This window comes from Microtus pennsylvanicus, chromosome 3 (assembly GCF_037038515.1).
Source record: "Microtus pennsylvanicus isolate mMicPen1 chromosome 3, mMicPen1.hap1, whole genome shotgun sequence".
In the NCBI taxonomy this organism is placed as follows: domain Eukaryota; kingdom Metazoa; phylum Chordata; class Mammalia; order Rodentia; family Cricetidae; genus Microtus; species Microtus pennsylvanicus.
In genome coordinates this window covers 5,471,375-5,485,260 of record NC_134581.1, presented here as the reverse complement: position 1 = coordinate 5,485,260, position 13,886 = coordinate 5,471,375, and the positions used below count along the sequence as shown (strand labels likewise).

General features: G+C 50.3%; 1 protein-coding gene and 1 pseudogene across 4 annotated transcripts in view; both read left to right on the top strand.

Moving 5' to 3' along the window:
* The first annotated feature begins 574 nt into the window (after window positions 1-574).
* LOC142847431 (small nucleolar RNA SNORD113/SNORD114 family) lies at window positions 575-642 on the top strand (annotated as a pseudogene).
* Window positions 643-5,963: 5,321 nt separating this feature from the next.
* The window catches only part of Ctdspl (CTD small phosphatase like), a 117,780-nt gene continuing 109,857 nt past the window's right edge, over window positions 5,964-13,886 (top strand). For all 4 annotated transcript variants that reach the window (XM_075964199.1, XM_075964198.1, XM_075964197.1 and 1 more), the window contains exon 1: window positions 5,964-6,192. In XM_075964199.1, coding sequence (XP_075820314.1) covers window positions 6,114-6,192 — 79 coding nt within the window. In that variant the 5' untranslated portion in view covers window positions 5,964-6,113. The remainder of the gene's footprint in view (window positions 6,193-13,886) is intronic.

Genomic DNA, 13,886 nt, shown 5'->3' with positions numbered 1-13,886 from the left:
TGTCTTTTCCAATCTTTCCTACTAGTTTCCAATTCAAGGAACTGTATTTTTAAAAGCCTGGGGTAGTGATGTACATCTTTAATCTCAGCCCGTGGGAGACAGAGGCAGGAGAATCGCTGTAAGTGCCAGACTGGCTTCATTTATACAGGAAGTTCCAGACCAGACAGGGCTACATCTTGAGGTCCTGTCTTTAAAAAAAATATTGAGGATGACCAACGATGGCATATGACCTATGCATTGTGACCACTGGTGGCATATGATTCATGGATTGTGACCACTGGTGGCCTATGATTCGTGGATTGTGACCACTGGTGGCCTATGATTCGTGGATTGTGACCACTGGTGGCCTATGATTCGTGGATTGTGACCACTGGTGGCCTATGATTCGTGGATTGTGACCACTGGTGGCCTATGATTCGTGGATTGTGACCACTGGTGGTCTATGATTCGTGGATTGTGACCACTGGTGGCCTATGATTCGTGGATTGTGACCACTGGTGGCCTATGATTCGTGGATTGTGACCACTGGTGGCCTATGATTCGTGGATTGTGACCACTGGTGGCCTATGATTCGTGGATTGTGACCACTGGTGGCATATGATCCATGGATCGTGACTACAGGTCTCGAAGCCAGAGGTCCACATTATAAAATATTTAGATTATATACGAGATCCTAGAAACAGATATGAGTAGTAGTCTACTTTTACAATTAGATAAAAACTGGTATGGCATCTTTAAATTTGGTCTGACTTCAGTGGGTGAACACTAGTCGTGTATACTAGAGCAAGGTGAGGTTGCCGTATGAATGCTCTTGGTAGGGTCAGAGCCATTGCCGTTGGTTTTGTCAAGAAGGACAGGAAATCATCTAACGTATACCTAGATGAGAATTAAGAAGGGGAAGGAGAAGAGACAGGCTGTACAAATGGGTGAACCCAATGCCAATCTCGTCATAAGCTCTTCTTGTGCTCTCAGAATGGACACCCCTAGGCTGATTTACACTCTCTCCCTTGGTCATGAGCTTCTTGTTCGTAAACACAGATGCAGTGTGAGTATAGTTCCTGTCCTTGTGTTGGCTTGGGGAGCTTTGCAAAGCTGATCACTGCATTGATAAAGGACTATCATCCGGGGAAAGCAGCTGTCACTAAAGGGTTAATGTGGTACATGCATGAAAAACAAAAATTTGGTAAATTAAGAATATGTGCTAGGTGGTGGTGGCGCACGCCTTTAACCCTAGCACTTGGGAGGCAGAGGCAGGCAGATCTCTGTGAGTTCGAGGTCAGCCAGTATACAGAGTGAGTTCCAGGACAGCCAGGGCTACACAGAACCCTGCCTTGGCAAACACACACACGCACACACACACGCACACACACACACACCAAAAGAAACACTCATCATGGTGAAGGATTCCAGGGAGTTCTGAAGTATACTCAAAGATCTGTCCTTATATTTTTTGTTTCATAATTTCAATAGCACTAGTAATCAGCCTCTCAATATATAAAATTTAATCAACTGAAGGAGGGCTGATGTTGGATCAATGGCAATACTGCTTGCATATGTATCGTGGATCATGGCTACAGGTCTGGGAGTCTAAGGTACACACCATAAAAAAACAAAAGGAAAAGAAATAGGATTGTAAAACAGTGCAGCTGAACGGCAGCTTGCCTGGGAGTATACACGAAGCCCTGGGCTCAGTTCCCAGGACTGGGAATTAAGAGTCACCTTAAAGCTGTTTTTGTTTATTTGTTGTTTTGTTTTGTTGGAGACAGGTTTCTCTATGTAGCCCCTGGCTGTCCTGGAACTCGCTCTACAGACCAGTCTGGCCTTGAACTCAAAGATTTGGCAGTGCAGGGACTAAAGGCACGCACCACCACACCAGATCTAAAGCTGTCTCTACATCACTGGCACTGGAGTACGATACCATTATTTCATATTAGGGCAGTATTCCAGGGAAACAAGACTTCTCCTCATCCTTTCAACTGTTTCTGAGCCTCTCTGAGCCTTGATGTGGTTGACCTCCAATGGCTGTCATCTGTCCTCTGGGTACTGGGGATGATTTACTCCAATTGGCAAAGAGCCGCAAACAGGAAGAGCCACACTCACGCCTGATCTATGGGAGAACAAGGTAGCTCAGCTCCATAACCCCTACTGCCTAGATCAAAGCAAACAGAAGGCACTTAATAAATGCTTGCTGAAGCCAGGTGGCAGTGGTGCACGCCTTTAATCCCAGCACTCGGGAGGGAGGGACAGGCAGATTTCAATGAATCTGAGGAAATAAATAAGTAAATCATTTGCCCACATTTATTTTGGTGCATTTGCTATTATTTAATTAGTTGATTCATTTTGTATATGTACTTTAACAGCTAAGGTATAGATGTATATATTCCCATCATGGTTAATCTGTGGGCACATACTTTAATCTTTCATCTGCAAACCAAAGTACTGTGTCATCTCAGACTCTTCCTATGATACTATTAAATTATTTATTATAGTTATGATTATGTCACCACGTGAAAAACACATTTAAATTTTTAAAAATTTACTCCTACAAATAGCTACACCAACGATACCAAAACAATGGCACTATCAGTAACACACTAACATAGAAGAGAGAAATTTTCATAGGGCCCGCCCCTAGACAACTAATGCCTGCTAGGAGAATTAGCCTCTCTCATGGATGAGCCCATATTGGTTATCCAAGACGAGGTGGTTATTTCTGAAACCATATACACACAAACAACAAAAATGGACTCAGTGGGTTGTATTTATAACTTGTGCACACATATCCACATATTTTGCGTGTAAAAGTACTTACGCAAAATGTATTTAAATTTTTTAACTTATATGTGCTTTATCTGCGTTTATGAATGTGCGTCATGTGTGTACAGTCAGTGCCCTCGGAAGCCAGAAGAGGGCAGCATATCCCTCTGGAACTGGAGGGACGGTTGATTGTGAGCAGCTATGTGGGTGCAGAAAACTGAACCCCGGTCATCTGGAAGCACAGCCAGAGCTGACAACCACCGAGTCACCTCTCCAGCCCAGACCCCAATATTTTAAACATGTGGTTCAGTTTGGTTTTTATACCTACATAAAATCTTGTCAGCAATGGCAAGGAGAAATGGAGGAAAGTAAAGATTGGTTTAAGGGTGGGATGGGACGATGGGTAATGCTTTTCCTTGATTTCTATTAATGAATTGAATTCTTAAATGAACTGACGATGGGAGAGAAAAAGGACTCGGAGAAGTTCTTCCTCCCCTGATGCGGGATTTGTGCTGCTCCCAGCCATGATCAGGAAGCTACTTATTACTGTAGCGGGCAGGGGCAGTGGTCATGCAGGCAACTCTGAGTGCTCAGCCATTCACGGACCATCTCCATCAACAGTCGCCCCCCCCCCCCCAAACACACACCTCACCCTGACACACACCAAGGCTCAGGGAAGGCATGGAAAAGGAGGCAGAGTGTGAAAGCAGGATAGGGGAGAGAGCTACGACGGTTCCCTCTTTCACAAGTTAGCCCAGGGCAGCTGTGGCTGTCCGTACAAGATTAGGCCAGGCAAGAATTCCAACAATGAGTAGGGAGGGGCCGCGGGGCCCCACAGCACCTGGGAGCTCTGGACAGTTGATGGCTGCCGGCGCTGGAAGAGTCAGTTTTCTTGAGACGTACAGCCACCGGTGAGTTCCCCACGCCTCAGTCAGTGGCTGATCCCACAACCACGTGTTCAGACTAACCGTAATCAGGGCAAATAAATAATTATAAAGGACACGAAAATGGACCGGGGATGGAACGGGCTGCTGCGGGGAGCTGAAGGATGAATTGATCAAGATATAGTGTATACATATGTGAAATATTCAAAGAATAAATTTAAAAAGGAAGAAAGGTGAATGGGTGAAGATGGTGGGGTGGGGGTTGAGGGACTTGCAGGTGATTTCCCACCCGGAGAATGGTAGAGGATGCTGGTGAGGAAAGAATTGTTACTGCCGGTCCCCCCTTCCCTCCCCCGCCCCGCCAAAATCACTGTTACAGAAAAAGCTAAGCAGGAATCTCCACACGTGTGAAAATCGCTTCCGGAGGCCCTTGATGTACCAATCCAGGGCTTAAACACATGCCTAGGTGAGCCCAGACACAAGGTGGGACAGGCGTTAGACTGAGAAGGCAAGTCCTGGGCGCTACCTGGCTTTAATGAGTCTGCGTCTGCGAGGGTTAGCGAGGTCATGCCGGGGGCAGGGGAGGAGGGCGCTACACGCTAAGGCTCGCCTTTCTCATCAAATGGACCCTTCGCGCTGCATGACTTGGCTACCCCAAGATACTCATCGGTGTCCCTGAGGTGCTTTGAGAAGAGCACTCCTGGGCAAGCGCACTCTAAGGGCACCTGGGACGCCCTTAGTCCCAAGATGTCACTTGCTTGGGTGTGGGAACAAATCGCAGATTTCTGGATTGGCAGCGCGTCCGCACACAGGCCTTCCTCGTGTTCCGGGAGCAGAAGTCCTGCCCCGGGGCAGTCTCCCACAGTGGGATTCTCCCGACACCACTCGCCTGCGAGCTCACACCCTACCAGAAGAGCTTCTGGAAGGTTCTTTCCAACTTTGCGGACGCTCGCCGGTGAACACACGGCTTGCCTACTGCCGGGATCCCACCCGCGTGGAAAAGTGAGCAAGTTCCACTGGGCCTCCCCTCTTAAAAGCCACCGCGGGGTGGGGGAGGCAAGTGCGCGCGCAAGCGGGAGAGGGGGCGGAGCCAGATGGTCTTCTCCAGCCCGCCCTACGTCACGAGCCTCGGCCCCGCCCAGGCAGCAGTGATTGGTAAGCAGGGCGCGCGAGCGCCCGAGGCCCGCCCCCTCCCCGCAGCGGTGCCCCGCCCACCGGTTGGCAGGGATGCAAGTCTGGCCTGCAAGTTGGAACAAGAAGATGAGGGCGCCGAAAGGCTCAGACCCTCCAACACTGGTGGCTGTTACCCCGGACCTGGCAGCAGCCAAACGCCCCAAGCTCTTGAGTTCTGGCCCAACTCCGCTCCCGCAGGCCACTTTCCACCCTCAGCCACCCACATCCTCCTTTCAGTCCCCAGAGGCACCCACAGTTCCACGTGCCAGGAGGTCTAGCCTCGAGGACGCACTGTTCCGCACAGCGACTCCCATCCCGATTGCTTCTGCGGACTGCACAGTGCGAGCCGGGTCTGCAAGACTCCCCGCGCACCACTCTCCGCCTCCTCACTCCCGGCCCAGCATCCCCTCCGCCTGGCCGCACACCCTAGCTCTGCATCACCCCAACTCCGTGCCCGAAGCCTTCCGCAGCCCCGCTCCCCGGCGGAACCCTCCGTTCCCGGTTCGAGCGTCAGGATGTCCCTCACCCGGAACCCACTAGCGACTGCAAACGTCTCCCACGACGTCTGGCCTCCGGGTGAATAAACCTCTTTGGGCCTCAGCCGGCGATCCCGCTGCACCAGGGCCTCCACCGCGCGCCCCACTCATCCATTCCACGCTCCGTGGCCCACACCCCGATCGCTGAGCCCGCTTCTTCCCCCGGGCTCCACTGTACCCTCCCACCTACCCCGAGGCCCCCCGTGTCTCGCGCCGGCGCCGCAGCCCTCCGCCCCAGACCACACCCCGCGTACTGGGCCCCCGACTCGGCCCCGCACCCCTCTCCCGGGCGGGCGGGCGGGCAGCGCCGGCGGCGGTGGAGGCTAGTCCTCGGGCCGGGACACACCCACCCGCCCGCCCTCCCCGCTTTCCTCCCTCCCTCCTGCGCTCCCTCTCTCCCGCCCTCCCGCCCTAGCACAGAGCTCGCTCCTTCCCTCCGTCTCCCGCTCGCGCTTCCCGCGGCGCCGGGCCTCCCGCTCCGCCTCCCCGAGCGAGGCTCTCCCGGGCGCGGCTCCGGGGTTCATGCTGACGAGGCGGCGGTCGCTCCAGCCCAGCGGCGGCGGCGGCGGCGGCGGGAGCTGGGGCGCGGGCCCCGGCCTCCTCTCTCGGAGCGCGGGGCCGGGCAGCGGGCGCGCCCCGGCGGCGGCGGCGAGCGCCCCACCGCGCCGCGCTCCTGCGCGCCCCCTGCGCCGCGCCCCCGCGCGCCCCCCGCGCCTAGCTTGCGGGGGGCCGGGCCTGCGGGCGGCCGGCGCTGCGCGCACCCATGGACGGTCCGGCCATCATCACCCAGGTGACCAACCCCAAGGAGGACGAGGCCCGATCGCCCTGCGCGGGCGAAAAAGGTGAGGAGGGGCACGGGCATCTGCTGCGAGGGGCGTGAGTGCTTCCCGCGTCGCCGGAGTTCTCGGTGTGCGTCCGCACGGGCATGGGGGAGGGGTGCACCGAGCCTGGAGGGTGCGTGGGTGTGGGGTGCGCCTGGAGCAGAGGGAGGCTGCGAGGGTGCGTGTGCCAGCTGAGCTCGTGTGAGTGTGCACGAGCGGCCGAGAAGTTGGGATCGGGTGTGTGCACACTGCACAGAGCTGTTTTAAGTGTGCATGCGGTGCGTGTGACAGGTTGTGGGTGCACCTACGTGTGCGCGCAGGCCAGCTGGAAGATTATAAGGGCGTGTGTGCTTCTAACAGATTGTGTGTTGCTGACAGGCTGTGTGAAGTTTGTGGTCTTATGTGGAGGTCTGTATTCATCTGACTGAGAGGTGACGGAGTGTGTGCAGAGCCGGAGCCTGGGGACGGTGGATGAGTATGTTCACTCCTGATGGAGTTGGTGTGCCTCGATCGTGTGCCTACGCTACCCGACTGGCAGAACGAATGCACTGTGCCTCTCTACTGTAAGTGTGTGTGTGTGTGTGTGTGTGTGTGTGTGTGTGTATCTGCCGCCCTGACCAGAACCAGTGGGTACAGAAGTGTGCACAGCACAGTGGGACCTTGTCTTGAGAATAGTTGGTTGTGCAAGTGGAAGAGGAGCTGTGCTGACCCCATAGCACCACACACGTACAGGCACACGCGCACACTTCCTTCCTAGCTCTTGTCTCTGTTAGAGCTTTGGGGAACTGGTCAAGGACCCAACCAGCAATGCAGTGTTGCTCCTGGTTTGTTTGGGGGCATATTTTGGCCCTAGTCCCTTTCTCTGTTTACTTTTTGCTCTTTTTCTTGGTCTGTTGACCCCTGGGAACTGCCTGGAGTCACTGTGCGTCCTGCAGGTTGGACAGACTGTTTTTGAGGAGCTGACCAATCTGACTGGTTTGTTCTGGCGACTAACTCTTGCTTCACTGTCCTTCTGCCATGTGCAGGACAAACACTCCTGTCCCCTCCCCAAGACCTGCTTGCTCCCTCCAGCCTGTGTGCCAGTGCAGTGAGCAGGGACTGCAGCCCTCCTGGGAAATAGGATGAGGATGGAGGAATAGCCCAGCACCTCCCCCCAAGTAGGACCCCTGGACAAGCCAGGAGAATACAGAGACTCTCCAGCGGTCCCTTAGGAGGGGGTTTGCCATCCATTTCACCCTGTACACTGTAAACACTGCCTGCGTCCACAGACTGGTTTTCTAAATGTACAACAGAGAATTCAAATTCCCCAGAAGCCTTTCATGCCCTATAAATGAGTTTTGAAAACCCTGCAAGAGGGTTTGGAGTGAATTCCACGCCTGCCTGGGGCTTATGTGGATAGCCCCTCTGGAGTCTAGCCTTCCCACCATAGGGGCTGGAGTTTTGGGGACCCTGGCTGGGGATGTCCCCTCAGGGAGGGTCTCCGAGCTTGGTGAACCCAGTGGTCCTCTCTACTGTGGACTTGTAGCAAGAGCTGTGGCAGGCAGCTAGGGGATACTTGCCAGGACCTGGGCCCTCTTGCTGCTCCAGCTTCTGAGCTGCAGTTTTGCAAACTCCCTCGTCCTCTGCCGGCTCAGGTTTCTGAAGCAGAGTCAGCCTATAGAAAAACCAGACCTTGTAGGTGTTACTGGAGGTGCTTGCCCCGTTGGGCTTGTTGACATTGCTTTTCTGGACAGGCCTTTCATATGGTTAACATTCTATTTTGTTTGTTTCAGTGTCAGCTTGGTTACTTGTTAACCGATTAGGGGAATTCCATGCCTGCTGTCCTAGGGTGGGGTGCCTGGCTAGTAAAAGCCTTAAAATACCACTAACATGAGTGTTTTACTCCAAAAAGTTGATATAATTTTGATCATATGTGGTATAACAAAATACTTGAGAATCGTTGTTTTATCTATTTATTTTTAAAAATATTTTTGGCTTGGTTGGGGCCTGGCGGTGGTGGCACACGCCTTTAATCCTAGCACTTGGGAGGCAGAGGCTGGAGGATCTCATGAGTTCAAGGCCAGCTTGGTCTACAAATCAAGTTCCAGGACAGCCAAGCTACTAGAGAAATTTGGAGGAGGGGGGTTTCAGCTTGTGCTTTGACAGTCCCACAGGTATGCAGCATATCCTGATTTATCCACCCCCAGCTCCCCTTAGCCCCTCCAACACGTGCTCCTCCCACCCTCATGTCTATTCCTGAGAATCAGATTCGAAACAGATTCTTTAAAAGAACAAACCACCAAACGGGTTCAGCAGTGTTTCCAGCTTAAGTATGCTGGTATCTTTAGATAGGCAGAACATATTTTATATAATTTAAATGAAGACATTTTGTCATTAAATATTGGGCCTGCCGTGTTTGGAAGTGTTTGTGGTATGAAAGTGATTGATGGTTTTTAAAAACGTTTGCTTTCATTATTTATTCTGTCAAATAGGCGTGACAGCAACCAGCCACTCTTGGGTTTGATGGGCGGGATAAAAGAAGCCGTGTATGGAGAACTCTGCGCTGTGTACCCTGTACCACTGCTCCACAACCTTTGTCTCGGTGTGGGTTTAGAAAGGGAGCTGGATGTGCTGGCAGCAAGTTGAATTACTGCTTGACACAGTACGTGTGGCTGCGTACTCAGAAATGGCTGTCGCTGTCACCTTAGCCTGTCTCTCTGGGCTGTTCCTTCCCACTGTGTGTGGTTGGGTTGATAACGTGAGGCTCCGAGGAACCTTGTCCCCCAACAGGCTAACTCTCCCCAGTTTGCTGTCACATGACACCCAGAAAAGCAGACAAGAGGTAGGAATGAGAAAGCCGCAGGAGAAGAAAACTGAATGATGAGTGTGTTTGTGAACAACCATTCCCAGGTCATCTACGCTTAGGTGACTTCCAGTGTTCAAAGCTGACATGTTTGGGAAACGGCTCCTCTCAATAACTTGGGAGAAAATTTTTAAAAAATAGCGCGGGTTTTTCTTGTCGTTAAGATTTATTTATTTGTATTTCATTTCTGTGGGTGTTTTGCTTGCGTGTATGTCCATATGCCATGCGTGTGCCTGCTACCTGTGGAGCTCAGAAGAAGGTGGTGTTTGATCCCCAGGAACTGGGGGTAAGGATGGTTGTTGTGAGCCACCATATAGGTGCTGGAACTGAACCCTCTGAGGGAGCAGCCAGTGCTCTTAACCAGCCCCAGGGGTGCAGGCATTTTCAAGAGTAATTTAATACTTAAAGCATAAGGAATGCTTATGGCTGCAAGTAACAGAAAACCAGGCTTCCGGCAGCCTAAGCCAGCTCCTCCTTAATGACAAGTGACTGCTGTGGCCCTCGGCAAGCAGCTCTGATGTTAGAGCCAGCATCACAGTGATTCTCGTAGCTCCCCACCCCCACGTCGCATCCTGGCTGCAGCCCTGTAGTCACCAAAGTGTCATCCTCAAGGCAAGAAAGTGGACAGAGCCACTCCTGGAAAGCCAACCATTCCCAGGGGCTGCTCGGTAAACTTTTGTTCATGTTTACTTGGCCAGAACTCGATCACGTGCCCTCCATTAGCCTCAAGCAAAATCGAGGAAATTGTCGACCCACGTAGGAGAAAGAGAAGACCATACTAGAGGGGACCAGTGTCTCTGTGTCTCTGTCACAGAGGTGTCACCTCCTCTGCACTCAATACACAGTGCGATGATGTCACTGCTGACGGCATGGCTTGCTATAGCAACATTCCCAGCCATCCTATGTCAACAGGTGAGTAAGGCTGGACCGTGGACCCTCAGTCCTGCAGAAAGAATGCTCCCAGGCCATCGGACCAGACAAGTTCAGTTACATCTGAACATACAGACACGTGACTTCTGAGACATTCCAAAGCGAGAAATCTCAAGAATGACGTAACAGTGTGATCCTATCTTGTATTTTTTTTAAATCAAATACACAAAACTGAACAAATGTGTAGAAATACACACACAAAAATGAGACAAATGCACAGAGATGATTCTTCCCCCCGGGGCAAAGGCTGAATGGCAAGTGAGGCAGCTTTGGCTCTTTGTTTAAAAATTGATGAAAATATGCTTTTGTTTTATGGATGAATTTTTTTTAAACTAAGAAAGGACATTTCCCCTAGACCTTTGGAAAGAAATAATTTGAAGGAATTATACAATAACAAAACAAAACCCAAAGAAACCTCGATTAATATGTAGAAATACCCAGAACATTTCAATGCTAGCTCAACAGCTGATTGTTTGTGAGCTATTAGGCTTGCTGGAGGTTGTTACCACAGGCCGGTGTATTTGTGCAGCTATTCGGGCCCAGAGTCCTGCGTCTGCTTCTCATGAATGTTTGTGACCCTTAGTCTTTTATTAAATATCATTCTAAACTTTTAAAATTTTATTTCATGTGTATGGGTGTTTTATCTGCATGTATGTGTGCCGTGTGCATGCAGAGGCCAGAAGAGGGAGTCAGACCAAGGCTGGAGTTACACACAGCTGTACATTGTCATAGGGGTGCTGAGACTTGAACCTAATTCTCTGAAAGAGCAATTTTTAGTCATAACTGAGAGCCTTCAACCTTGGAGGTGCTGACAGAATTACAGCTAAGAGAAGGTCTTCTAACCGTGATCATTTCAGACAACAGGATAGGCTGAAGGGAGGTTCACGCTAACACTTTGTCGAGGCAGTGTGAGGCAAGGTCAGGCTGCCCAGGAATTTTCTGTGTAGCCTTAAATTAGACTGTACCTCCTAAATGCTGGGATCACAGTCATGTGTCAGTGCACCCAGTTCATTCAGTTTTTAAAAGTAAACTTTTTGTCATGGTTGCTGTTGTTGTTGAGACAGGGTTTCCCATGTAGCCCTGTCTGTGTAGATCAGGCTGGCCACAAGCTCAGCCATCCCCTGCCTCTGCGTCCCAGTGCTGGGATTAAAGGTGTGCCCTCTGCACCAGACTTAAATTACCCATGCCCAGCTTACGCTTTTATTTAGTCATAACTGTAAATTATATGTTGTTACAAGAAATCCCACAGAGCCAGGTGTGATGGAACATACCTCTACACACAGAACTCCCAAGACCAAGATCACAGGTTCCAGGCTAACCTGTGGCAAGACCCTTTGAACACGAAAGAAGGGAGGGGAGGGGTCACAGAGATCCTCTGTCTCCTCTGCCCTGATCCCCTCAGTGTTAATATTTTCAAGACTTTGAATGGCTTCCCAGCCAGGATGTTGAAAATGGCCTTATCGAGGCAGAAGTTACATTCCAGGAGACGGCCTTTTCCCTCCTTCCTAGCTCGCCTCCTCAGCACACTGGCAACCCCTACTCTGTTTTCTCTTTCCAAAGTTTTGCCATTTCGGAAATGTTGGCTCGGTGCGATTGGACAGAATGCAGTCTTTTTAGTTTGCTCTTTTCCCCCAGTGTGATTCTCCACGGAGTCATTTGGTGGTTGCTCAGGTAATAGTTGGGCTTTTCTTTTTCCTTGCTGTGTATTATTCTGTGGTGTGAACAGCCTGCAGTCTGATTGTTCATCCCATGAAGAGAATCTGGGTTATTTCCACATTTGGGGTATTTTGAATAAAGTTGCTGTATACACGTATGAACATTTTAATGTACAGTTCCTGGGTCTCATGTGATGGTCACAAGTTTATTCACGTTTTTTTATTTAAACTAAACTACTGTTTCCTTGAGTAAACATACCATTTTGCTTTCTTAATAACAAGTAGAAGGCATCTGTTTCTCTAAAGCCTCTCGAGTATTTCATGTTGTCATTTTTAAAAATTATTTTATTACATTTATGTATATGGTATGTCCTGCGCCGTCACTGTCCGCCTCATTCCCTGGGGACTGGGTCTCTCGCTGAACCAGCCTAGTGACCAAGTCCCTGCTACCCTTGTGGCTCTGTGGCACACAGCACTGGGGTTGCAGACTTGTACAGCCACATCTGGCTTTTTAAGTGGGTGTTGGGGTTCTGAACTTGGTCCTCATACTTTATAGAAAGTACTTTTCCCCACCCAGCCATCCCCCTAGCCCCAGCCATCACATTCTTAAAGGCAGGGAGTGGCCACGCATTGTATTTAAGATTGAATGATACGGGCTCAGTGGAGTAAGACACAGAACCCAGAAGCAGACCCACACAACAGATTTTAAACAAGTTCAGATGAAGAACAGAGTCTGTGAAGGTGGCGCAGCTGTTCAGAATGACTCCCCAAGCGTGAGAGCATGAGCATCAATCCCCAGAACCCACGTAAAACACCAGGCATAGGTTGACTCAAATCAGGGTTGTGTGATTCTCAGTAATGTGGGAGGTCCGTCTGTATATGTTGCTCTTATTGGTTAATGAATAAAGCTGCTTTGGCCTATGGCAGAGCAGAATATAGCCAGGCTGGAAGAGGTATGGAAAGAGAGTAGGCAGAGTCAAAGAGAGGCCATGTAGCTGCTGAAGGAGAAGGACGCGTCAGAACCTTACCCGGTTAGAAATGGGTTAATTTAAGATGTAAGAGTTAGTTAATAAGAAGCCTGAGCTATTGGCCAAACAGTGTTATAATTAATATAGCTTCTGTGTGATTATTTGGGTCTGGGAGGCCGGGAAGCTGAACAGTCTCCTTCTACATTTTAGTAAGCAAATCCTATTAATGTTGTATTGTGCTCTCTTCTTAAAGCACTTAGAAGTTTGGGTGTGGATGTCCATGTGTTCCGGGTTAGCATGAAGACATATAGTTGCTGTTGTATACTTATTCTGTGTCCTTGTCGTTGAGTTCACTGATTTGCTGCGAGCCTTTCTGTGGATTCCTGCAAGTTTTGATGCAAGCTATCTTGTCAAATAAGAATATTTGTTTTTCCTCGTTGGGGCTGTTTGTCTTGTATTTATTTTTCTTGATTTATCACACTGACGAGAACATGGAACAGTGAATTAAGTTACTGGTGAGGATGGATGGATGTCTTCACTTGCTCCTATCTTGGTTACTTTCCTGTTGTGGTAAAACCATGAGCGAGGCAACTCCCAGAAGAAAGGGTTGATTTGGGCTTAATGGTTCCAGCGGGAGAAGAGTCCCTCATGGTGGGAACAGACGCCAGCAAGCAGCAGGCATGACGGAGGACCAGAAAGCTGAGAGGTGAAGGGAGAGAGCTGACCGGAAATAGGCGTATGACTTCATACGTCAAAACCCACTCCCAGCCAGGCTGTACCATCCAAACCCTCCCCAGACAGCTTCAGCAGGTCGGGACAAAGTGTTCAAATGCCTGAGTCTGGCGGGGCACTTCCCCTCTAGACCAGGACAGCTCCCAGCTCCCAGAACCAACAGTTTCTACAGTAACCATAGTATCAGTTGTCAAAGTTTGTTTTGTCTTGTTGTTTGCTTGTTTCGAGACAGGGTTTCTCTGTGTAGTCCTGGCTGTCCTGGAACTTGCTCTGTAGACCAAGCTGGCTTCAAACTCACAGAGATCCCTGATTTAATCTTGAGTACCAGAATTAAAGGTGTGAGCCACTACCGCCTGGTCCAGTTGTTAGATTTTTTTTTTTTTTTTTGGTTTTTCGAGACAGGGTTTCTCTGTGGCTTTGGAGCCTGTCCTGGAACTAGCTCTGTAGACCAGGCTGGTCTCGAACTCACAGAGATCCGCCTGCCTCTGCCTCCCGAGTGCTGGGATTAAAGGCGTGCGCCACAATCGCCCAGCTAGTTGTTAGATTTTTGATTCATTGGGTTGGTAAAATTTCCTCTGTCCTGGGTTT